This window comes from Acanthamoeba castellanii, assembly GCF_000313135.1.
Source record: "Acanthamoeba castellanii str. Neff unplaced genomic scaffold scf7180000084770, whole genome shotgun sequence".
NCBI classification, from domain to species: domain Eukaryota; phylum Discosea; order Longamoebia; family Acanthamoebidae; genus Acanthamoeba; species Acanthamoeba castellanii.
The window spans coordinates 872,309-895,524 of record NW_004457532.1 but is presented as its reverse complement, the minus strand read 5'-3'; the positions used below and the strand labels follow the sequence as shown (position 1 = coordinate 895,524).

The 23,216-nt window shown below is 58.6% G+C and overlaps 9 protein-coding genes and 1 pseudogene across 9 annotated transcripts in view; 5 read left to right on the top strand and 5 right to left on the bottom strand.

Annotated features, from left to right (window-relative positions):
- Window positions 1-2,257, bottom strand: part of ACA1_267900 (brefeldin A resistance factor, putative) — a gene marked incomplete at both ends in the record, with an annotated part of 3,697 nt that extends 1,440 nt beyond the window's left edge. The window contains 9 exons of the mRNA XM_004341527.1: window positions 4-169; window positions 282-406; window positions 583-701; window positions 790-1,074; window positions 1,212-1,320; window positions 1,440-1,558; window positions 1,709-1,840; window positions 1,951-2,020; window positions 2,108-2,257. Of these exons, the coding sequence (XP_004341575.1) occupies window positions 4-169; window positions 282-406; window positions 583-701; window positions 790-1,074; window positions 1,212-1,320; window positions 1,440-1,558; window positions 1,709-1,840; window positions 1,951-2,020; window positions 2,108-2,257 (1,275 nt within the window). The remainder of the gene's footprint in view (window positions 1-3; window positions 170-281; window positions 407-582; window positions 702-789; window positions 1,075-1,211; window positions 1,321-1,439; window positions 1,559-1,708; window positions 1,841-1,950; window positions 2,021-2,107) is intronic.
- A 281-nt stretch (window positions 2,258-2,538) lies between these two features.
- On the top strand, window positions 2,539-3,528 carry ACA1_267890 (uncharacterized protein; the record flags this gene model as incomplete). The annotated part of the gene is made up of 4 exons (XM_004341526.1): window positions 2,539-2,673; window positions 2,772-3,044; window positions 3,190-3,361; window positions 3,428-3,528. 4 exons carry the CDS (start codon window positions 2,539-2,541, stop codon window positions 3,526-3,528), a joined length of 681 nt encoding a protein of 226 aa, XP_004341574.1.
- A 230-nt stretch (window positions 3,529-3,758) lies between these two features.
- Window positions 3,759-4,483, top strand: ACA1_267880 (ribosomal protein L22, putative; the record flags this gene model as incomplete). Its single annotated transcript, XM_004341525.1, has 3 exons — window positions 3,759-3,804; window positions 3,906-4,177; window positions 4,271-4,483. The coding sequence occupies 3 exons, from the start codon at window positions 3,759-3,761 to the stop codon at window positions 4,481-4,483; spliced, it is 531 nt and encodes a 176-aa protein (XP_004341573.1).
- Window positions 4,484-4,635: 152 nt separating this feature from the next.
- Window positions 4,636-6,872, bottom strand: ACA1_267870 (uncharacterized protein; the record flags this gene model as incomplete). The annotated part of the gene is made up of 9 exons (XM_004341524.1): window positions 4,636-4,750; window positions 4,833-4,965; window positions 5,059-5,261; window positions 5,357-5,493; window positions 5,579-6,013; window positions 6,117-6,305; window positions 6,421-6,493; window positions 6,573-6,727; window positions 6,843-6,872. The coding sequence occupies 9 exons, from the start codon at window positions 6,870-6,872 to the stop codon at window positions 4,636-4,638; spliced, it is 1,470 nt and encodes a 489-aa protein (XP_004341572.1).
- A 719-nt stretch (window positions 6,873-7,591) lies between these two features.
- On the top strand, window positions 7,592-10,087 carry ACA1_267860 (Endomembrane protein 70 subfamily; the record flags this gene model as incomplete). Its single annotated transcript, XM_004341523.1, has 8 exons — window positions 7,592-7,895; window positions 7,969-8,073; window positions 8,148-8,245; window positions 8,399-9,104; window positions 9,269-9,362; window positions 9,444-9,529; window positions 9,624-9,852; window positions 9,937-10,087. 8 exons carry the CDS (start codon window positions 7,592-7,594, stop codon window positions 10,085-10,087), a joined length of 1,773 nt encoding a protein of 590 aa, XP_004341571.1.
- Window positions 10,088-10,699: 612 nt separating this feature from the next.
- On the top strand, window positions 10,700-14,466 carry ACA1_267850 (annotated as a pseudogene).
- Window positions 14,467-15,784: 1,318 nt separating this feature from the next.
- On the top strand, window positions 15,785-17,787 carry ACA1_267840 (UV radiation resistance associated protein; the record flags this gene model as incomplete). Its single annotated transcript, XM_004341522.1, has 9 exons — window positions 15,785-15,828; window positions 15,987-16,198; window positions 16,311-16,510; window positions 16,621-16,696; window positions 16,856-16,901; window positions 17,042-17,149; window positions 17,272-17,368; window positions 17,486-17,565; window positions 17,697-17,787. The coding sequence occupies 9 exons, from the start codon at window positions 15,785-15,787 to the stop codon at window positions 17,785-17,787; spliced, it is 954 nt and encodes a 317-aa protein (XP_004341570.1).
- Window positions 17,788-17,867: 80 nt separating this feature from the next.
- Window positions 17,868-18,170, bottom strand: ACA1_267830 (uncharacterized protein; the record flags this gene model as incomplete). Its single annotated transcript, XM_004341521.1, has 2 exons — window positions 17,868-17,984; window positions 18,048-18,170. 2 exons carry the CDS (start codon window positions 18,168-18,170, stop codon window positions 17,868-17,870), a joined length of 240 nt encoding a protein of 79 aa, XP_004341569.1.
- Window positions 18,171-18,324: 154 nt separating this feature from the next.
- On the bottom strand, window positions 18,325-21,819 carry ACA1_267820 (RRM3/PIF1 helicase, putative; the record flags this gene model as incomplete). The annotated part of the gene is given in 14 exon segments (XM_004341520.1): window positions 18,325-18,682; window positions 18,769-18,896; window positions 18,985-19,076; window positions 19,183-19,247; window positions 19,380-19,435; window positions 19,455-19,495; window positions 19,565-19,794; window positions 19,869-19,976; window positions 20,092-20,231; window positions 20,382-20,507; window positions 20,588-20,742; window positions 20,856-21,529; window positions 21,678-21,767; window positions 21,809-21,819. The coding sequence occupies 14 exon segments, from the start codon at window positions 21,817-21,819 to the stop codon at window positions 18,325-18,327; spliced, it is 2,274 nt and encodes a 757-aa protein (XP_004341568.1).
- Window positions 21,820-22,364: 545 nt separating this feature from the next.
- On the bottom strand, window positions 22,365-23,069 carry ACA1_267810 (uncharacterized protein; the record flags this gene model as incomplete). Its single annotated transcript, XM_004341519.1, has 2 exons — window positions 22,365-22,473; window positions 22,552-23,069. 2 exons carry the CDS (start codon window positions 23,067-23,069, stop codon window positions 22,365-22,367), a joined length of 627 nt encoding a protein of 208 aa, XP_004341567.1.
- Between the last annotated feature and the right edge of the window lie 147 nt (window positions 23,070-23,216).

Sequence of the window (23,216 nt, the reverse complement as noted above, 5' to 3'; positions counted from 1 at the left end):
TACTTTGTAGAGGAATTTGCAGAGCTGCTCGAAGAGGTTTGCGCACTGGAGATCGCAGTCGTAGTTGAGGAAGAGGTCGATCATGAAATCGGGCTCCGCGCAGAACTCCACCAGGCACTCGAGAGCCAATTCCTGCTTCTCGTAGCTCGACGCCTTGCTCTCCATGACACTGGCACCGCACACGCACACGCACACGCACACCAAAACCGGAGAAAGAAAGCACGGCGTTCGTCAACCAGGGGTACCGAAGGAGGCCTCGACGTGGAAGAAGGCCACGGTACCTGTTGAGGAGGCACAGGAAGAAGGCCTCCATCTGCAGCTTGAGGGACGCCTTGTAGGAAACGAAGAGGTGGTAGAAGGTCCGCAGCGTGAGGGTGAAGATCGTCAAATCGCTCGTCATCAGGTTCTGCGCGAGTGTGAGCTGTCAGCTACGACAGAGGGCCAGTTGTTGGGGGTAAGGCCTTGGAGCAAGGGGGGAGGGGTTCGTGCCAGCATGAGGTGCCTGCAGAGCTCGTCCTGGATGGTGGGCAGGAGTCCGGGGAAGAGCGCCTCGGGGGGCTGGGTCTCGAGGATGATGTTGACCAGGCTCAGCCCGAGCAGCCGAATGGGCTCCGAATTGGCTCGCGTGGGTTGGATGAGCGAGCAGATGAAGCCGAACAGCTTCACCATGCACGGCACGCCGTAGGGCTTATGCGTCGGCACTGTGTTGTGTGCGTGCGTGTGTCGTGTGTGTCAGTCAAATGAGCAAAAAGACACACACTCGAGCGCGTGACAAGAGTAGCGCCGGACCTTGAGATTTGCCGCTCTCCTCGCCCGAGGCTGTGGGACGGAAGCGAACGCCGCGCGGGTTTATGTACTCCTTGCCTCCTTCTCCCGCGTCTTCCGGGGACTCGCCGGTACTCCCGTCGGGTGCGCCGGCGGAGGGGGAGGCCGACGGGCGCGCCGGCCCCTGGTCCGGCGAGGGGAGCACGGCCTCGGGCGGGCGCGAGGTGGGTGTGAAGTAGCTGGCGCTGTTGAGGAACACCGTATGCACCATCTCCACCAGCGTACGCTCCGCCCGCTTGCGCAGCAGTTCTTTTTGGTTTTGGTTGTGTTTTTATCCGCGGATCGGATCGGAGTGAATCGGATTTGGGGGGGGGGGGGGTTAGCGCGACGTGGGGTGTTGCGACAGTTGTAGAAATAGAAATGGAAAAAGTAGATGGGAGTGGTACCGCTCATGCGAGTTTGCACGCTCATGCGGAAGCAGGTCTGGATCATCTCCATCACCATGTCGTCGCTCAACAGGAAGCCGGCGGGACATTTGAGGCACATCAGCAGCACCTACACCGCCAACGCAACACGATCCCATGCAGGGGCGCACTCACGCGTAAGCCGCCGCCGCCGCCGCCGCACGGCAAAAGAAAGAGGGCGGGGAGGGAGAGAAGAGGGATGCGTCGCACATCGAGGATGGTGGCCAGCACGACCTCGTCTGAGTCGGGAGCCGTGGCCTCGAAGCGACAATGGGTGACGATGTCGGTGATGGTGCTCATCGCCTTGGCCGCACTGGGCGTGCCCTCGTCTATTTGGAGATTGGCGCGTGAGCGTGGGAAGTGGGAGGCCAGCGTCGATCGATTGCTCATCATTCACCCAGATGCATACGCCGCGAAGAGCGACAAAGAGGGCGCGTGTGCGTGTGCGCGTGTGCGTGTGAGTGTGCGCGTGTGCGTACGTATGAAGCCGTAGGAGAGGAACTTGTTGACGGAGGAGAGTGCCACACCGGTGATCGGACCGCTGGTCTCCTCCGATCGGATGACGCCCAGGAAGGGCTTCAGGTATGCGAGCGGTTCCAGGGCGGCAAGGTCTGAAGCGAAGCGAAGCGAAACACGCCAGCACGAACCGGCATCATCGTGAGAGAGAACCAACAACGGGACTGCGGAGAGCAGAGGAGCAGGATAAAGAAACGCTTTGTACCGTGGGTGGTTGAGAGTGTGGCACGAAGCGTTTTGAAGCCTTGGAGGAGAGGGCTCTCGGGTTGGGAAACCTGCACAAGATATGGTGGGTGTGACACAAAAGGCGCTACGAGATTGGGGGGTGGGGGGCACAGTCCGAGTGGGAGATGGAATGATACCAGGCGAGGCCCTGAGCCCCATCGACTGTTCAAGCGCATGGCAGCCACCACATTTTCGATTTCACCAATCACGATGTGCACTGCTGCCTTGCCCAAGTGCCATGAATGCTGCTGGGCGCCAGAGGGATATGATGGGAGGGGCTCTTCCATTTCGCCGCAATGGAGTCCACAACTACCTGACGCAGAAGGCGGGCAGAGAGAATCAATCGACACGCAGATGTCGTGTCCCCTGCTTGTTGAGTCCTTGCCGACGTCGACTTGGCCACGTCCAGCTACGGCATTTCCTTTTGTGATTTCTCTTGTAATAAAGCGGGAAAAGGAAAAAGAAATTCAGCGACCAACAATCGCCCTTACTCATCCTCTCGATCGCCGCACGCCATCCGCTGAGAGAGACCGGTCAACAATAACTTGAAGAGATGATGCGCAGATCGATGGCAGCTGGATTGCCCTTGGTCGCTGTTCCTTGGGGCGCCCACGTTGCGTGGCGTACCACTACCTCCGCCAAGGGGGCTTTGCTGGTCGGGTTCGTTGCAGGCACTGCCATCCCTGCTGGCTCCGCCATGACGGTACGCGCACGCGCACGCCCTCCCCCCCCAGCTCTCTTTCAGCCCGACGCCAGGCCCACCGCGGTGCAGAAAATAACAATTTGTAAAACCAAAACTAGAGAGTGGCGAGAGTCGTCGGCGGCCAGAGGCGACACTACGCACAGATGGGCGCTCAGTTTGCGCCAGGACCCAAGAGCTTCTCGGAGATGCGGTCGGCAGCGGTGTCCATCAAGCGCCGCTACATGCGGCTGGCCGTGTATCTCTCCGTGGGCTTCTTCTTCGTTGTCTTTCCGGTGTCGACCCTGGCCGCGCAAGCCTGGGAGCAGCGCAACTGGCCCACCCTCCAGGCCAAGATCGTCGAAGTCGTCCCGATTGAGGGCACCAACAAACGGGTGCGCACCGCGCCTTTGTTTAGTGGGACTGTGGAGTGCATTGTCAGCTGACGTCGAGCGGCACACGTGTGGGGTGAACCTCCGTGGGTGGTGTGGCCTGCGCGACTTGTGTGTGTGTGCGCGCGCGCGCGCTCGTTGGTCGCAGAGGGTCACGTACAGGTACAAGGTGCTCGGTAGAGTCATCGAGAAGACTCAGGTCAACTGGAATGTGCCCTGGTGGGATCGGATCAACAACACGCAGCTTGACTTCAAGGTGGGCGACTTTGTCACAATCTACCACCACCCTCACAACGTGATGCTCAGCATCTTCAAGCCCGGTACTACGCCTCCCTTCTTTTGAGCCTGATGAGGCGCAAGCTAACCAATCTCTGCGTACTGTGAAGGCAACTTCGCACACCCTAACTTCGGACGGCTCAAGGGAGAGGTCATCGAAGACACGACCAAGCCGGCTCGGCGCACGCTTCCCCAAGTGGGACCACACTAGTGACTGTTCCGCACGTGTGTGTACGCGCGCGTGGCCTCTGGGTGCGCGACGGCTGGCTGGGGAACTGTGCGAGCAGCAAGTTTCAATAAAGATTTTTTAATGTTATTTATTTCTGTCGACACACACTGCCTAGAATAATCCAGGGACGACGGATTTTGCTCTTTCTTTCTTCTCTTCGCGGAGCCATCAGTATCCCCCGCCCCCTTCTTCTTTCTCTTCTATCGATCACCATGGGCAGAGGCATCTACGGCAGGGAACCCGAAAACCCCACTAAGGGTACGTTGCGCTACGAAGCTTCTCGAACATGCCCTTGGATGGTTAATCAAGATTACATGCGTGGGCTTCGCTTACCCCTGGCGTGATTTCTTTCTATTTAGCCGCTAAGGCTAGGGGCTCCGACCTCCGTGTTCACTTCAAGAACACCAGGGAGACGGCTGCCGCCATCCAGGGTCTTGGCTACAGGAAGGCCGTCCAGTTCCTCGAGGATGTCGTCAAGCACAAGCAGGCCGTGCCTTTCAGGAGGTACAACGGCGGCGTTGGCAGGCACGCTCAGGCCAAGCAGCACCACCTTTCCACCCAGGCCCGTTGGCCCAAGAAGTCCGCTGAGTTCATTCTTGGCCTCTTGAAGAACGCCGAGAGCAACGCTGAGGTAACACTCCCCGAATTGCTGGTCCAATCGTTTCAACGGAGTAATGTGATTTTTTTCCTGCTGCATTGGGCTCATCACTCTTCCCATCTCCAGGTCAAGGGTCTTGATGTGGACGCCCTCTACGTTTCGTGGGTTCAGGTCAACAAGGCCCAGAAGCAGAGGAGGAGGACCTACCGTGCCCACGGTAGGATCAACCCCTACATGTCCAACCCCTGCCACATCGAGGTCATCCTTACCGAGAAGGCGACGCACGTCCAGAAGCCCAAGAGCGACAAGAAGAAGGCCGACACCACGGAGTCCGCCTAAGCGTGGAGGGTTCGATGTCCAGATCAAATAAATACTCAAAAACAAACTCTTTCTCGCATCCTTGGCTTCCCGCTCCTCACGCCCTCCCTTACACGCAGCTCGGACACACTGTTTTGGGAAACGCAACTCTGTTATCATGATGTGGAGCAGCGCTACATGGGTGAAAGCGATGCTGCGGGCTGGCAGCGGATGACCTGTAGCCACTCTTCCACGTTCTTCCCCTTCACCCGCACGAACGGCGCCGAGAACTGACCTGGCTGCTCCCACCTGTCGGCCGAGAGCGATTAGCACCGACCCGTGGCCGAGGGACCATCATCGCTGCTGAGTTTTCCGGTGTGGCGTGGCGTACCAGTGCTGGATGTACTGGTGCACAGCCGGCACTTGCTTCAGGGCACCACGCGCGTTGCCTTCGCACCCGTCTAGCGCTGGTATCCACACCTCCTCTTGGATCTTCCGTTGAGCGGCCAGCACCTTGCTCACCTCTGTTTGGGAAGCGCAGCACGACGATCACAAGAAGTGTGCACTTGTCAGCCTCGGCTCCGTAGTGTCAGCCATCGGCGTTAACACGCACATACCCTTCAGCGTGGCCGCCCTCTTCTTGCTCTGCCTGGCCAGGGCTTCCTCTCCCTCCTTCTCGCCCATGCCACTGAGCTGGGTCCAATGTTGAGCCTTGACCACCTCCGCACGTTCGCTGTACTTCATGTCGGCGGCGCGAGGCAAGAGGCTGCTCGGCGCACTGTAGGCGGGCACCGAAAGCGCTCCGAGGAGAGAGGCGTCCCTGCGCGACAAGGATCACAGGAAGGTGAGCAATGGCGCCTGGCCGATTCCAAGTAATAAGCGCAAAAACAAGAGAGAGAGAGAGAAGCTGGGTACCACGTCGGGTAGAACGGGATCGGAGCGAGTGGAAGGGCGGGCACGGGCTCGAGGCAGCGCCGCAGGGAGCGCACAGCCTCCGGTAGCGGATAGCGGAAGGCCTTGAGCGTTTGGCGAACGACGAGCTTCGTTTTGGTCTGCGAAGGAGGAATACCACTTGGTAATCCTCCGTCCAAGCACGGGGGGAAATGCCGGAGGTGGGGGGGAGGTCGGTCGCCGAACCTGTTCGCCCGGAAGCAGGGCTCGTTCCCTGGCGACACGTGCGGCCAGCCAGGCCACGGACTTCTGCTTGTCCCGGTGCTCCACGTCGAACCGGCGGATCTCGGCCACCTTGGTCTGCAGGGGCGCCAGCTGGCGCTGGTGCGCCTCCTTGACCAGCTCCATCTTCCGGATGTAGTCGCCGAGGGTCTTGAGCGCCAGTTTGACGCCCTCAAGCTCCACCTCGGCATCTCGAAGGCGTCGGGCTCCGCTGTCGAGGTCGTGCGCCAGAGGCGGCTGCGGCTGCTGCTGCAGGAGCGATTCGCAGAGGAGGCGGGTGGCGCGCGCCTCATTCACGACGGCCTGCGTCTCGACGAAGCGGAGTTCTTGCGCCTCCAGCCCCAGCTTGATGCGCCAGCGCACCTCCCCGTAGTCATAGGCGTCGGCGAACATGTCGGACTGCGGCGGCCAACGCAGCGAGTCAGTCCACACATAGTCCCGACGGGGCACTTTTTGTAAAAAGGTGACGTGGCCACGAAGAGCACGGGTGGCGTGGCGGTACCTCCTCGAGCAAGGCGAGATCCTGCGCGGCTATGGCGGCAATACAGCGCAGCGCTTCGCCGCCGTCGAGGCAGCCCAGGTTGCGCGCGTGCCGTTGCAGGGCGAGCGCATCGGGCTGGCGCAGGTCGCCGGATTCGAGGGCCTGCGCAATGTCTCCCCGCATACCTTCCCACGCTTCTCGGACTCGCATCTGCTCAAAACGCAACAGAAGCAACCCGGTGTTGTTGTTAATTGCTGCAAGTGAGCCAACGCCAAGTGAGTGATCTTTGCTGATCGCGCGCGCTCAAGGCCCGACGATCACGCACCAGCGACCCGGTCTGCAACGACATGCCGCTGTTCGCAGCTTTGGTTCCATAGGTGGTTGTGCTCGAATGCTCCCTGCGCGCGAAGACAACCGCCAACAATGGAGTTGAGACGACCATGCGGAAGAAGAAAGGCGAGCAAACGAGCGTAATACCCCTCATCTGACTGAGCAGGGCCGTTGAGGGCTTGGCTGAGCCTGGTGATGTACTCCTTGACCACCAGCGTGTCGGTGAGCGTCTTCTGGTCGAGGGCAGCCAACGCAAGCGCTCGCTTTTCCATCGCCTCGACCCGATTCTTTTGCTCGCGCATCTGTTTGTCTGGCAGGTGGCGTGGGCGTGGATGATGGCGTGGAGCGAATGGAATTAACACGCCAGGTTGGGCTTCGCGGCTGAATGTGGTGAAGAGGGGGCGGCGATGAGAGTACCATTCTGCACCAGCCCTTGCTTGAGGGCATGCACCTCCTTCTCCACGCTCTCTAGCTTAGCGCGCACAGCGCTCAGTGACGACGAAACGGTCTTCCGTTGTGCCTTGAGCTTCTTCAGTTCTTGTTCTCGCGCTGCCGCTCGCGCGAGCTTCTTCTTGTTGTGTTGGCTGGAAGCCAAAAAAACGGGTTGGAATGAGAATGCAAGGTCCTTGCCAGACAGAGAATGCTGTGGTGTCATGGCGCTGGCTTTCCACATGGTTTGTTGCAGGGGGAGGAGGGTAGTACAGGAGAATGTTGGCTCGCACGTCGGCCACGTTCTCTGGTGAACGTACGCGCTCGAGGAAAAACGCCCACACCGAAAGCTGATGATTTGCGTCGAGAGGCACTTCAAAATCGGAGGGTGGCGGTTGATTTTCATTCAGTACAGGTGGCGTGTACCATGTTGCCTCGGCATAGAATCTTCAGCTCCTCTTTGTTGGGGCAGGCGGTGGGCAAGTTGTCCTTGGAAGAGGAGAGCCCAAGTTCATCTCTCGACCATGCCGCAAGGCGCTTGGCTAGCTCTTCCCGATTGCCACTCATCTCGTCAATTTACTTGAGTTGCTCGAGGCCTTTTCGGTGTGGAGGTGTTTGTGTTGCCTGGTCTTCCCGCCAAAAAGTGGCCGGCAAAAAATAAAACAAAAGAAATCAAAATAAAACAAAATGAAAGGTGTCCGCCACGTCCCACAGCACAAAGAATTCGCCCAGAGAAGATGGAAGGCCGCAGATTGCGCTCACGGCGAACCTTCCTCACACTCGTGCTCCTGTTCTGCGCCCTTTCTCCATTCGTGGTGAGGGCTGATGAAGATAACTACGAATACAAGGATGGCGAGGTGATCCCCTTCTTGGTAAACACGATCGGCCCCTACGCCAATCCCTCGGAAATCTATGGCTACTACTCTCTTCCCGTGTGCGCTCCACCCAAGGAGCAGCGCTCTCCTGACCGAACCTTCAACTTGGGCGAGAGCCTCGAAGGTGATGAATTCAAAAAGTCTCTCTACGTGCTCAAATTCAAAGGTTCGTCCAGATACTGCGTCTCCTTGGCCTTGTGGCCTCACGACTAATCCGTTCTTGCATCCCACCCAATCAGTGGAGGAGAAGGATAAGCCCCTGTGCAGCAAGCAATTCACCGTCGAAGAGGTGACCCGCCTCAAGAAGGCCATCGAGGAATACTACTACTTCGAATTGCTTTGCGGTTCGTCCATCTCAAGCGATTTCTGTTCTTGTTGCCACAATCTCTGTCTCATCAATGGCGTGATCCTGCCACAGATGACCTGCCTGTTCACGGCTTTATCGGCACTGTGGACGGAGACAAGCACTACCTCTTCACGCACGTCCAGTTCAACGTCCTCTATAACAAGAATCAGGTACGGCCCGAGCTTCATCCTTTTATTGTTCCATCTTTTCTTCTTTCGTCCCTCAGCACCAGTCACCGTGACTGACCGCGCTACTTAGTCTAACACCGGAAACGTGCTGGCATCGGCGTCGTGTCGTCGTTGTTGTTGTTGCAATACGGACAGGTCATCGCGGTAAACGTGACGTCCGACCTGCGCAAGGTGGTAGAGCTGAACGAGCTGACGCCCAACGAGCAGTCGGTGCATTTCACCTACGCCGTCAAGTGGCACGAGACCGACACGCCCTTCGAGGACCGTGTCTACCTGCCCTCGCTCTTCTTCAACTCGGAGATGGAGATCCACTGGCTGTCGATCATGAACTCGTTCGTGCTGGTGATCCTCCTCACCGGCTTCCTCTCGATCATCATCATGCGCGTCCTCAAGAGCGACTACTCGCGCTACAACGAGGAGGAGGCCGACGAAGAGGACTACGGCTGGAAGCTGGTGCACGGCGACGTCTTCCGCTTCCCTCCCGCCAAGAACCTCTTCTGCGCCATGGTGGGCACCGGCGCCCAGTTCCTCTGTATCGCCGCCGGCCTGCTCCTCCTGGCCCTCGTGGGCATGTTCTACCCCGGCTCCCACGGCTCGCTCTACACCGCCACCATCGTCCTCTACGCCCTCACCTCCGCCGTCGCCGGCGGTGTTTCCGCCCGCCTCTTCCGACAGATGCAGGGCCAAAAGTGGTCGTGGAACATTCTTCTCTGCGCGTCTCTCTTCGCCGTTCCTTTCCTCTCCGTGTTCACCTTCGTGAACAGCACGGCGCTTTCGTATGGCACCACGACTGCCATCTCCTTCTGGGCCGTGGTCACCGTGTGCCTCATCTGGGTCTTTGGTATGTATTTCTTTCTATTTTATTTCTTTCTCTTTCTAGATACGACGAATATATATATTATATATATTATATATTGATACTACGAATAGCTCCCGCCTGCGTTCCTATTCATTCCACACTTGACATCGTGGTGCCACAATCTCACACCTCCTCTTCATGTGCAGTGGGCCTGCCCCTGACCGTCTTTGGCGGCATTGCCGGAAGGAGGCTCGGCGCCACCGAGTTCGCTGCCCCGTGCCGCACCAAGATGGCCCCGAGGTAGGCACACCTCAGCTGCCCACTTGCCCTTCTTCTCCTTCCCCTCTTTACTCATTATCGATGGTGTTCTCGTCTCTCCAGGCAAATTCCCTCCATTCCGTGGTATAGGCAAGCTCCCGTGCAGATGATCATGGCCGGTTTCCTTCCGTTCTCGGCCATCTACATCGGTTGCCCATCCCCTCTTTTGTTCTGCTGCTGGTCTCTCGTGTGATGGTGGGGTAGCGCGGTAAGTACTAACCGCGCGTCGACGGTGTGATGCAGAGCTGTACTACATCTACACGTCCGTGTGGGGCCACAACTCCTACACGCTCTGGGGAATTCTCGCTCTCGTCTTCCTGATTCTCATCGTCGTGACGGCGTGCATCACCATCGCCCTCACCTACTTCCAGCTGTCCATGGAGGACTACAGGTGGTGGTGGCGCTCTTTCGCCAGCGGCGGATCGACTGGCGTCTTCATCTTTGTCCACTCCTTCTTCTACTACGCCTACAGGTATGTAGTCGTCGTATTCCCTGCCTGATCTTCTACATCGCCTCTCCACGTGTGAATAACCCTTCACGCCACCGCCACTACCAGGTCGAAGATGCACGGTTTCTTGCAGCTGTCGTTCTACTTTGGCTACATGTCTCTGGTCTCGTGGTTCTTCTTCGTGATGCTTGGCACCGTGGGCTGGTGGTCGGCCCTCGTCTTCGTGAGGAACATCTACAGGAACATCCACGTCGACTAAGTGTCGCACACAAACCCGCCCTTTCTTTCTTTTTCGTGTCCACAACGTGCACCAACCTTTCACACGCACCCTTTGTGAGGTAGACCTGTGCTTTCCACTTTGTTTGGTGCCCTGAAATTTGCATGACTGTTGGTATTTTCCATTTGATCTTGATTTCAAATCAACAACCAAGATGGACACAAGGCGGACTGTGCCACATGGCCTGCAACACAACATGAGAATCGTTCTACCTCAGATTGAGAATGAGGAAGAGTTAAAGATGAAAAAGGAAGATGAATTCCAAAGAGCTGATTTCCTTGCAATCTTGCCAGAAGGCATGGAGGTGCACCTTGCCATCTTGTTTTTGAATTGTGTTGTTTGTTCTGACATTTGTGCAGTTGTTTTGGCTGTGTCAAGTTGAGGAGGTACCTGGAGACCAAGCCAGTGACATCCTTGTGCAGTGGCTCCAGTTGCTTGGTACACCCTCCCTTCTCCCCAATCCGGATCTCTTGCACCTTACGCCAGTGAACACGACAACAGAGAATCAATACCTGCTTTATGAATGCACAAACGACTTCGACAGGATCTCCAGAGCCTCTGTTCTCTGCAAGGTCTCACCCACCGAAACTGAAGATGGCTTCTTGTACGTGCTCCCTTGCTTGGCGTGCGTAATTTCTGTGGTGCGTGTTTGGCAGTCAAGTGACTTTGTCCTCCCCAAAGCCAACTATCGCCCGAGGAGCGCAGGGCGATCGCCAAGCTCAGTGAGAACGCACACGCCCGGCCCAATGTTAAAACCCTGGGCGAGGCTTTCCACGTGGAGAAGGTGTGGGACGCCAAGGGCAACTGCGTCGGAGAAAAACACTTCTTCTCAGCCGTTGACAAGGACGACGAGGTCTACACGGTCAACGACTGCGTGAAGGTACGTCCAGCTTGCACGTTGCTGCGCCAACACTCTCTTACGAACAGGCGCGACAATGACCACGACCAACTACACCAGATCCGAAGCACACGCCATCGGCAAACGGTGACGGACATCGCGCGCCTGGTGGGCATTTTCTTCGACACTGCCGGTACCAAACGCACTTACCACTCTGCCACACGCACCACGTCACTACCGCACGCGTGCAAAGGCTTACCCCTGCACGGTGGCTGGCTTCTCAGACCAGACGACCAAGGTGCGGCTTCAGTGGTTTTACGAGCAAGCAGATGCAGAGCTGCAGGAGCCGTGGACGGTACGCTACGCGCATCCACTCCCTCTCTCTCCTCCTCCCTCTGTGCCTCTTGCTTACCACACGGTGGCGGTGCCAACATCCCCAGTACAAGTACGACAACGAGCTGCTGTATTCGGAGACCTACGCCGAAACGACCGCCAGCAACCTCGTCAGCAAGGTACACGCACCTTTGTGGAAGAAGAAGATGATGATGACGACAGTGGCACCGCCTCGCACATCTCCTAACGTCGTGACCGAAACTGCAGTGCGCGATCTTTTATGAACCGCCGGACCCTTGCGACCTGTGCCACCAGCGGCACCCGGCGCGGCGCTATCCATTCCCGCCGCTGACGGCTGTCGATCGCGCCGACAATGCGACGACGACAGCCGCAGCCAGCGCCTCGGCTTCGCGCCAGCCGTACGTGTGGCGCAAGGTGCTTTACCCTGAGAATGGCCTGCTCTACGACCAGCCGCTGCTCGATCTCGATATCCTGAAGCGCGACTACGCCAAGCCTGCAGAAGCGGCCGCCGAGGAAGGCGAAGGCGAAAGCGAAGGCGAGGAACGAGAAGAGCGAGACGACGGAGTGGGCGACGTGTACAAGAGCCTGCGGGTGCTTCGCTGTCTTGGCGATGCGCCTGAGGAAGGGGCCGAGGAGACGATGAGCGAAAGCGAAGACGAGGAGAGAGAAGGCGAAGGCGAGGACCACGAGGCGGAACGAACGGGGGGAAGGAGAAAGCGGTGGCGGGTGGTGGACGGGGTGGAGATCAGCGTGGGGTGGGAGCGCAGCGGGAGGCGAGAGCGCGTGGTGCTCGTCAAGGGCGACTGCGTGATGATGAACGACGAGCAGGGCCGCCCCTACTTTGCGCGCATCGATCGCATCAGCAGCTGCCGCCAGGCGGGAGACGGCGCGTCGGAGCACGACGGGGAGGCGGGGACCGGCGTGTCGCTCACCTGCAGCTACTTCTACGCGGCCCACCAGACGGTCATGGGGCCGGCGGGGCGCAAGATCATGCACGAGCGCGAGCTCTACGCCTCGAACGACGTAGGCCAGCTCGAGCTCGAGTGCGTCCAGGCCAAGGTCGCCGTGCGCTACATCGACAACGTCACCGACTGGAGCGTCATCTGCGGCCACGACCGCGACCGCGACCGCGACCGCGACGCGCTGATGTCAGCTCCAGCGCCGGCCTACTTTTACCGCTACGTCTACAGCGCGGAGACCCACGTTTTCGTCGACGCCAAGCGATGGAGCCGCGGCGACGACCCCACTCAGCAGGACGACGAGGACGAGGAGGGCATCGAGGACTACTTCGGCAGCTACGAGGAGGTGCTCCAGGCCAGGGAGGAGTCGATGAAGCGCTGCGGCCGGTGGTCCGGCTACAACCCCAAACAACACTCACAGCGAATGAAGTACGCATTGCCCATGTGTGGTGGCGCGTGTGCGTGTGCGTGTGCTGATATGTGTCGACAGGACTGTGGTGACGCAGGATGGTGATAGAGTGACGCTGCAGCCGCTATCGAGCACGACCTTCTCGTGGCGCAAGCAGCAGTTCCGGGTGGGTCAAGGCGCCTTCGTGTGGAGCACCCCGCTGGAGCGTACCACCAACCACCAGCCGCTGTGCAGGAGCGTCATCCGCATCGCAGGCTTCTGGATGGACCCGCTCAGCGGCCAGCGCTGGGTTGGGGGCCACACGATGTACCACCACACCGACTCCCGCTTCCACCAGGTCGTCCACAGCGGCCTGCTCATGCAGGCGCGGGCGTCGGCGTCGGCGTCGGCGTCCCACGACCAAAGAACAAAAGCGAAAGCGAAATGGAGGCGTGCGACAAAGAGCGAAGATGAAAGCGAAAGTGAAGACCTTGAAGAGGGGGACAGCGAGGTCAGCGTGGATGATGAAAATTACGTGGATGTGGGTAAGAACGAAGACGATGGCGAAGACGAGGACGAACAGGAAGACGAGGATGAGGAGGACAACGAAGACGACGAGTACGACAGGGGTGAGGAGGAAGAGGAGGATGAGGATGATGAGGAAGAGGAGAGGAGAGGCGGCGAGGGCGAGGAGTCGGAAGGCGCGATACAGCTGCTGTTTCATGTGAACGAGCTGTTCGATTCGACGGATGTCGAGTACTACCCGATGGCCATGCTCTATGAGCCCTGCCGTATCGACTACATCTACGTCGCACCATCGCCCTACTCCGACGAAGAAGACCGAGACCTAGAGGCCGACAACGAAGAGAACGAAGAGAACGAAGACGACGACAACAACAAGGACGACGACGAAGAAGAGAAAGAAAGTGACGAAGGCAATGGGCTGGAGGGGAGGAGGAAAAGCAGAATGAGGAAACGCTCAGCGATGCTGTCTCAGATCGACGCCGAGAGGAAGTTAAAAAAGCGGAGGCTACAAGGGCGCAGCAATTCGAGGTTCCAGCGGGATCGCCGGGCCGTGTGCAAGCGAATCAACAACGAACTGGCGGCTCGCTACCGGGACGCCCGCCGCCGCCCCCCCGCGACAGCAGTTGACGAGCCGAGCTGCACCTTCTTCTGTGCGGAGCGGTTCAACCACGAGACGACCGAGCTCGAGCGGCTGAGCGAGGAGCAGGTGCAGCGCCTCCAACTCGGGGCACGCGGCGTGAAAGCGAAGCCGGATCTGATGGAGGTCGACGACGACTGTCTTCCGGACCGGGGGAGGAAGACCGACGACGACGAGGAGGAGAAGAAGATGTCTGCGTTCGACCTCTTTTGCGGCTGCGGCGGCATGTCCATTGGCCTCCAGATGGCCGGCGTTGATGTCAAATGGGCTGTCGGTACGTCATTCTTCCGCATGACACGACAACGCACGACACATAACCACTTGTTTTTATCGTCATCATCATCATCATCATTGTTGTTGTTGTTGTTGTTGTTGTTCAACACAGATAACGACGCGCACTGCATCGAGACCTATCGTCGCGCACATCCAGAAGCGCGGGTCTACCATCGTGACGCGTGGGATATCCTACACGCAATGAAGGAGGGCTTGGATGACACTCTGCCCAAGCCTGGCGAGGTGCTCATCTTGTCGCTCTTACTTTCATGTCTTATGGAGTCTCACAAATCACTCTAGGTCGCGCTTCTGTGTGGTGGGCCACCATGCCAGGGTGCGGCCCACCAAAGCCGAAACCGTTCACTCTCTCATCCTCAGAATAGGTAAGTGTTATGGTGCGCTGATGAAGAATGGTTTGGTCTGACCAACAGCACAACAAACAGGAACATCAACCTGTTCCTGCAGTTTGTCTGGCACCTGAGGCCAGACTACGTTCTGATGGAGAATGTGATGGGCCTGGTGACCCTCAGCAAGGGCTACCTTGCCCGCAGTGTGGTCACACACCTGCTTCAGCATGGCTACCAGGTCTGCATGGCCTGTGTGCAGTGTGGGCAATATGGGCTGGCCCAAGACAGGTACTACACCTGCACACAACACAGACACACAGACACACACTCTCACTTGCTTGTCAATGCAGGTGGCGCTTCTTCATGATAGCTGCCCCTCAGTCTCAGCAGCTGCCACACTTCCCACGCCCAACACACTCAATTCTGTCATGGGTGGCAAGCAACACCCAGGTGACCCAGCTCTCAGCTGACCTCCAGTGCCTGGTATGGAACTCTTTTCCTACCATCTTCCCACCACTCACTGTCTTTGACACCATTGGCGACCTGCCTGCTGTCCTGGAAGAGAAGGAAGAGGATGAGAAGGAAGGAGAAGAGAAAGTGAGAGAGGGAAGAAGAGGGACAGAAGGGCTTAGAACAAGAGAGGTAGAAGTGGCAGGAGAGGTGGAAGACCTCAAGATAGGACTAGAAGAGGGCAGGCTGCCCTACTACTGCCCTCCCTTCCTCCCCTATCAACAACTCATGAGGGAGGAAGGGAGTAGCATGGTTGTGTACAACAACCAGTCCACAACAAGGCAGAACATGGAGCACCAGGCACTCAGCTGGCAAGGTAAGTTCCACACAATCAAAACAACTCCAGATGTGGAACGAGGCCAAGTGCTCCATCCCCTTGAAGCTAGAGTTATAAGGTATATCAACATCAATTTTGAGTGCTAGTCCTTTTTCTTACCTTGTGAAAAAGTGTGAGGGAGTGTGCTAGGGCACAGAGCTTGCCTGACTATGTGCACCTCAGTGGCTCCCTTGCCACCCAGTATCACCAAGTTGGCAATGGTATGTTTGCATTTAGTGACTGCTTTGCAAATTCAAACTAACCCACTCATTTCCTCTCAATTAGCTGTGCCCCCTCTGGTGGCCAAGGCCATTGGTTCAAAAATATTGTCTGTGTGGCAGGCTCAGCCAAGGTGAGCCCAATATTTTTTCAAAAAAAGGGCATACCAAAAGAAAATAAAAGGGAAAGAAAGGGGAAAATCGTTGGAGCAAGGCCAAAAGCATCAAATAAAAGATGAAGCCAATGGAGCGCATCAAGGCGCGCCAGCGGCTCCAGTCGGCCCCTGCCTTTTCGTCAAGCCTCCTCCACCCTCATGCCCATACAACTCGACCTTGCACCCTATGTGGAACGTGCGAGGTGAGCCCCTGCTGTGCCTCCTGCAGCAAACTGTACGCCCCCCAAAACCCCACCAACAAAGGCTTCGTGGCGGTCTTGCTTCTTTTTTGTGATCTTGTATCGATGGCTCACCTCTCCTTCCCTTTCCCGGTGTGTGTGCGCTCTGCTCTCGGCACCAGGACGAGCAAGTGGAAGCGGGTGGACATCCCCCTGTTGGTCAACAAGTACAGAAGGGCGCAGGCGGACAACGCCGCCATGCAGAACCGCATCGAGGAGCGAATCACGGCCCAGCTGCGGCACCGCGAGCTCCTCATGCGCAAGCAGGTGCTCCTCCTCCGCGTCCAGAAGGCCCGCGAGCGCGTCGCCGAGCACGCCCAGTGGATGGAGCGAGGTACCACCGCACGCGATCTCGCACTCTTCTTCTTCTCTCTCTCTCAGGCGAAACGCATGACACACAACACACACAACACACACACACACACACACACTATGCGCATATGTAGAGAACAGGCGGGTGCGAGCGCAGCGGCAGCAAACGCAGGAGAAGATGAAGCATCTGAAGCAGGCCATCTACAACCTGGAGAACAGCAAGAACAGCCTCCACAACGACAGCCTCTACAAGTCGGGTCTGCTCGAGCAGCGGAAGGAGCTCGCCCTCATCCGAAGCCAGCTCCTCGACAAAAAGAAGGAGCTCGTCTTCGAGGTACGCACGCCCATGTGGTGTTTGGTGATGAATCCTCGCGTTGACCATTTTCTCTCCCGCGCACGCGCACGCGCACGCGCCACACGACGCACACGGACACCGCTGCACAGCTGCTTACGATATTGCCCATCCTACCGGTGAACGACCAGCAGTGCCGGGTCATCAACATCGTGCTCCCCAACAACGGTACACACACACACTTCCCTGTCGCCGTCCCGGGGGAGGAGGTGGTGGTGGTGGTAGTGGTGGTGGGGCTCTCTTCCGCGCTCCACTTCGCGCTTCTCTTCCCAATCCAAGCCCAACCCACCACGTACGCCTAACAAACACGCGCCCTCCCCTTCGCAGGAGACTACGCGAGCGTGCCTCGCGGGGTTCTGGCAGCGGCCCTCGGGTACGCTCGCCCCTCCCTGCCCCCACGGTTGGTTGGTTGGTTGGTTGGTTGGTTGGTTGGTTGGTTGGTTGGGGAGGCTTCGACTTGGCTGTCACGCTCATCTTCGTGTGGGCATCGTCATCACCATTGGGGGAGAGCAGGTACGTGGTGCACATCGTGAAGATGATCGCCGGCTACCTGGGCGTGGTGCTGCCCTTCCGCATGGAATCGCGGGGCTCGCAGTCCATCATCTACAAGGAAGGCTCCTCGTACGTACCCCTCCCCCATCCCCACAAAACAGATTCAGCTTCGCAAGGTGTGAGGGGGGCGTTGCCAGTACCGCTTGCTCATTGCTCTACTCTCTTCGCTCGCGGTCATGCGTGGGCCACAGCACCAAGTACCCGCTCTACTTGCAATCCAACGAACGCGAACTCTGGACGGCCGTCACCGCCCTCAACATCAACGTAGCCTACCTGTGCGCCTCGCAGGTAAGCAAGGGCGTGAGTGCTCGCCCCCCCCCCATGGGAATGTAGAATGGGGTGGTGATGATGGTGGTGGTGCTGACCAACGGCAAACATCATCGTATACATCAACTGGGCGACCAGGGGTTTCTGCCCGGCAAGCACCAGATCCCACAAACCCTCCTCAACCTGCGGCGGCTCCTTCAAAGCCCCAACCTCGGCGCGTACGTACTCCCACCGCGCGTCGCGTTCTTCCCGATGCCGCCATCGGCTCGGGTGCGTGGCGTGCGTGAGTGCGTTGTCTTGGCTGATCGTGGGGTGGCTCCTGTCTGGTCGATGGCTATGATGATATCAGGGACACGCCTCCGCGCAAGTGGCACGGACTCGGGCGCGATAAGCAGCAGGCCGAGAAGGACCCCACCCTGGGCGACTGGGAGTTCATTTGAATGGGGGGGGGGTTCTATGTGTAAATAAGTTTTTGACTCTTCACCTCAACCCCCCCCCAGGGCAACGCTGGGTGTGGGGCTTAGTGGGTCTCGGAGGAGGCGGTCTTGGAGTGGCCGTAGTAGCGCTTCTTGACGCCGTGGTTGTGGTTGCGCAGCTCAGACTCGTACTCGATGGCCTTGGCAGCGATTTTCTTGGGCTGCGGGAAGGTAAATTAAAAAAAGGATTGCGGCAATTGAACGGAAATGCTTTGGGGGGGTACCTCGCCCAGGATAAGCTTGAAGCCGGCGTACGTGCCCATAGGCACCGTGGTGAGGAAAACGCCCATCACGGTGAGGGCGGGGAGGAGTTCCCACGAGTAGAAAAGTCCATACGCCTTGCTCATTTTGCCTTGCTTCTGTTTTGTATTTTGTCAATCTCGTTCGGCCACTTTTTTTTGTCTCTGGAAAAGCCAAAGGAAATGTTCTTTTCAGTTTAGAATAGTTTAAATTTTGCGGGCAAGGCCATAGAATAGGCCTACTCTGCAACCTCTTTATTGTTCAGTTGTAATAGCGTTGCTTCTTGCCATAGTTGTCGTTGCTGTATGACTTGCTGCCGTACGACTTGCTACCGAACGACTTGCTGTAGTTGCTGCCGTACGAACTTTTGTTGCTGGTGGTGTAGTAGGAAGTGCTCGTGGAAACGCCCTGGAGTACCTCCTTCTCCTTGGCTGCAGGGCTGATGTCGAGCGGCTTGCCCTCTCTCTTCGCGCCCTCGTCGTACTCAGCAATCACGAATCGCGGGACCTTCTGGCCCGACTCCACCACGCCCTGGCACTTGGGCGCCACGCACGAATAACGCTCCTCCCGGTCGCACTTCCGATAGAACTCGACCACCTCCTTACTCACCATAGCGTGCCTATCGTGGAGATGGTGCACACAACGCACGACACGTGTTGTAAGTCAATCGCACGCAAGCGCGTAGACGATCAGGCGTGTGCGCACTCTTTGCGGAAGCGGTCGCGGAGGCAGAGGCCCTCGAGCGTGCGCACGCGACTGAGCGCGACGTAGGCCTGGCCCGAGGCAAAGATTCGACTCAGCGACTGGATCTCCACGCGATCGAGCGACAGACCCTGTTCCCCGCTCGTGCGTCAGTGCGTGCTCTCGCCAAGTTTGTGTGCGATGCGTGTGTGCACCGTGCGTTTTGTAATGTACGCGTACCTGGCATTTGTGGATGGTGACGGCCCAGGCCAGCTTGAGCGGAACCTGGCACCTCGACGCCTCGTGCTCTCGACCATGCTCCCGGTATTTCACTGGAGAAATGGAAAAGCGAAGAAGAGCGAAGAGCGAAGAAGAACGGAACGCAGTTGTCAGCTCAGTTGTCAGCCGGACCGCACATTGAGAGGACGCGCAACGCACCGCTGAACACCATAGGACCAATGATGATCGGTTCGGTCGTGCCTACGAAGCGAACACGGGGCAGCCTGGCGAAACAACAACAACAAGCGTGGTGGGTGCGGTGAGAACCAGGAGGAGTTGTTACAATCCTGAGTTTCAAACGCGCGCCCGGCGGGCGTGAAGAGACCGAGGGTGGGATCACGCGTGGTACTACGCACTTGGTTTTGCTGTTCTCGCTGAACCACTTGCGCTGCTGCCACGAGTTGTACATGTACTTCGCGGGAACCGTTGACGAGCTCAGACGAGAGGTTTTTGATCAGCATCACCTGCGCATCTAGCCCATGCCCACGACGAGAAAGTGAGTGAGAACGCAGTGTGTGCGGTGAATGCGTGTACATATTACCTATCTTGAGCTCGACGTGGTTGAGTGCGATGCAGCCCTTCTCGAGCCAGTTGAGCAGTATCCTGCGCGGCCCGTCTTCGGAGGGCACATCGTCTTTGCCGGGGTACTTGACGGGAGCGCTCCTGATGCCGTTGATGTGCACCCGGTTGATGTTCTCCACCTCGTAGTTGGTGGGGCACAGCTTGGTGGGCAGAATGTTGGAGCCATCGTCCAAATTGCGCATCAGACATCTTGTTGTTCGCAGAGAACATACCGCACACGCACGGCACACACGCATCACCGCACACGCACATAAGGTGAGCACACGTCGGAAGGGATGTGGAGTTGGGCGGGTGTTCTGCACTCGTTCAAGGTCGATGCGGCGTCATCTGAGCATGTGCCCTGCCTGATGCCGTTCAAGATCGCTTGGAATCTGATGTGTTGGGTGAACACTCGTGTCAACGCACGACACACATGCCTACTCGCGATGCAAGCATAAGACGCACGCACGCACGCACGCACGCACGCACGCACGCACGCACACGAACCGCTCGTCCTTCTGTCGGAACACCTCGGTCAGCTGTACAACGGTGTCGATACACGATGGCCACGATTCGGCGTTGAACGCAAACACCTTGTTCTCGTCCCCTCCGCGCCGGCCCAGCATCTTGTCCACCACCGGCGGAAGCTACGCACATGATCCCCCCCGCCCCCCGACGTCGAGCGGTTTAGACTCAAGGTCGACAGTTGTTGGAATGTCGCATGTGTCGCGTTGTATGTCGTGTGTTGCGTGTTGCGTGCTGCGTGTTTCGTCGTGCGTCGTGTGTCGCGTACGCACCTGGAAGAAATCGCCGCAGCAGATGACCTGAAGGCCGCCGAAGGGCTGTTCCTTATGTGGCTCGTTGTACCAGTTGCGCACGCGCCGCGCGATATACTCGACCTTGTCAAACAGATCGGCAGATATCTGGACAATAAACAAGAAACAAGAAATTTTGAAGACAGGTGAGCAAAGAGTTGCAAAATAATAAATATGCGAGGCGATACCATGCTGATCTCGTCGATGATGAGTACTCGGGCCTTCTGCCACTGCTCCTTCTTGCCAAAGGCGCGGCGGATCATGACCGCGATGCTCTCGTCCCCGAGTCCGATCCCCGTCCACCGGTGCAGCGTCACACCGCCGATATTGCACGCAGCCACTCCTGCGCAAAGGCCAGAACCGCACACGCGACACACGACACGACACGACACGACACGACACACGTAAGTCAGCTCAGCCTCAACTCGTATCACATAATGGGGAGGGTGGCCGAACCGGTGGAGGCGGTGACGGCGACGGCGTCCGGGTCCCGGTGGATACGGCGGAGGCGCTTGAGGATGTGGCCCAGGAGGAAGGACTTGCCCGTGCCGGCGCAGCCCGTGAGGAACATCGAGTGGCCGCTCTCGGCCAGGGCCAGCGCGCGCCGCTGCTCCGCGCTCAGCACCACGTCGTCGTCATCGTGGTCCTCTTCGCCGTCGCTATCAAAGGGAGCCTCCAGCGAGGCCGCCACCGCCACCGCCACCGCCAGCGGCGGGGAGACCGGCACGGCCGTGCACGACGGCGGCAGTGGCGGCGGCGGCGGCGCGTCGGTGGTGTAGCGCATTCGCTTGGGGACCGGCTGGTCGACTGGGCTGCGCACCGGCGAGTCGGAGATGTCGACGGTGGAGCCCACTGTGGGCATTGACGGCGGCAGCGCTCGGCGCACAGGGAACGCGGGAACGTAGCTCTGCACCCAGTCGGCGACGAAGAGCGGCGGAAGCGGTAGCGGCGGCGGTACCGTCGTCGTCATCGTCGTAGCCGGTCGGTACGTGTAATTAAAGTTCGTCGTTGGGGTGGTGCTTGCGACGACCACCACGTCGTCGACCGGCTCGGGCTCGCCGACCAGGTCGATGAAGATCGTTTCGGGCAGTCGGGGCTGGGGCTGCTCTCCCACCAAGTCGATTATAGCACTGTCTGCCTGTGGCGGAGGAGGGCCGCAGGACACGACGTCACACCTATTGTACCACGGTCAGAGGCGCGCAAGCCACAGGGAGCGCGAACGGGGCTGAAGGAGAGGCGAAGAGAAGACTCCAAGAGAAGAAGAACGTAGGAAGGTACCCGTTCAAGAACTGAAGAGCTTCGCTGACGTTGGTGAAGCCCTTGAACAGCGCACCCGGGTAGCCGTCCACTTGGGCCTTGCATTCCTCCCTGCTCAGGCCAAACACCCAGCGCTTCCAGTAAGTTGCTACGTGCCCTGCATCCTCCTCTCGATTGAATTGCAGATCTGATTTGAAGGAGAAATGGGCGTGAGGTGTACCAGGTGGTGTAGATGCCGATTCTTCGTCCTCGCGCGACAACATAGTATGATTTCCGTGTTGCCTTTCCCATCTCGCCTCCCAGTGAACTGACGAGGAGTGCCCCTTTCTTTGGGTTGTGTTTGTGGTCAGGAAAAAGGCGCCAAACTCGTAACGAGTGTATGGCCATTTAATTGGTTTTTTTTTCAACGGCTCTCACTTGAGCGTGTTTGTCAAGTGAAGAAGATCGTGGTGAGACAACGAAGAACTCGGCCGCATCAACAATTCGGCTGGCTGTTGTATTTTCAAAATGAAATAGAGAGGTGGCGGGAGTCGTGAAGCCAAAATTGCAGAGGCGGTACGCCGTGCAAGGAGCGTCGTCTTCTAGCGGGAGAGAGGGTGAAGAGAGAGATATCTACAACCCGCGCGCGAGAAAGGTGGCGAGGGGTGAGAAGAAGAAGAAGAAGAACGGGCACTGGGCGAGAAGGGTCCGGGTGTGAGCGAGGCACAGCTACGGAGGTCCGCCGGCGTGCTTGAGGCTCATGTGCCCGCACACGCAGATCCACGACGCCGACGGCTGCGGCGTGAAGGCATTGCACGTGCAGTTTCCCGTGCGACACCTGTGTCGTGTGCGGGGGGAGTGGAGGCTGTCAGGCCAAAGGCGCGAGAGTGAGTGGCCAGTTGTTTGGGAGGCGTACGCCAGCCGTCGTCTGGGGGAGGTGGCGGGGCTGACCAGGCCCTCGCCGTTGCGCGGAGAGAAGGGGCCGGCCGGGCGCGACGGGGAGCGCGGGGAGGTGAGTGAGGGGAAGGAGTTGTGGAAGCTGCGCGGCGTCTGCGAGAGCGTGTGCGGGTGCTGCGGCAGCACCACGCCGCCCGACGTCGCGCCGATGCCGTAGTGGTAGCCCGGCCGCGGTGACGTCCCTCTGGGCGACACCGACGCCGACGCCGGCGCCGACAGCGACGCGGATCCCGACGACGGCGTCGCTGTCAGTGACGTTGATGATGTTGATGATGAAGAGGACGTGACGCCGACGGCGGTGGAAGAAGAGGTGGGAGACGAGGGCTGGAGAAGGAGGGCCATGGCGGCGTGCTTGTCCTGGAGCGCGCGGTGCTGCGCGCTGATGGTGTCGAGGGCCTCGCGGAGGTGGCGGATCGTGGCGGCGTCCCGCTCCGCGCGCTCCTCGAGGGTCACCAGCGCCTCGCCGGCCAGATCCATCCGTTCCCGCAGGCCCTTGTTCTCCGCCACCAGCCGCTCCACCAGCCCCAGTGTCAGGTCTGCACCCCACCACCAACCAATCAGCACCATCACAAACAAACCAACTGGCCAACCAACGTCTGACGCTGACGTCAGGGTGTGAGGCAT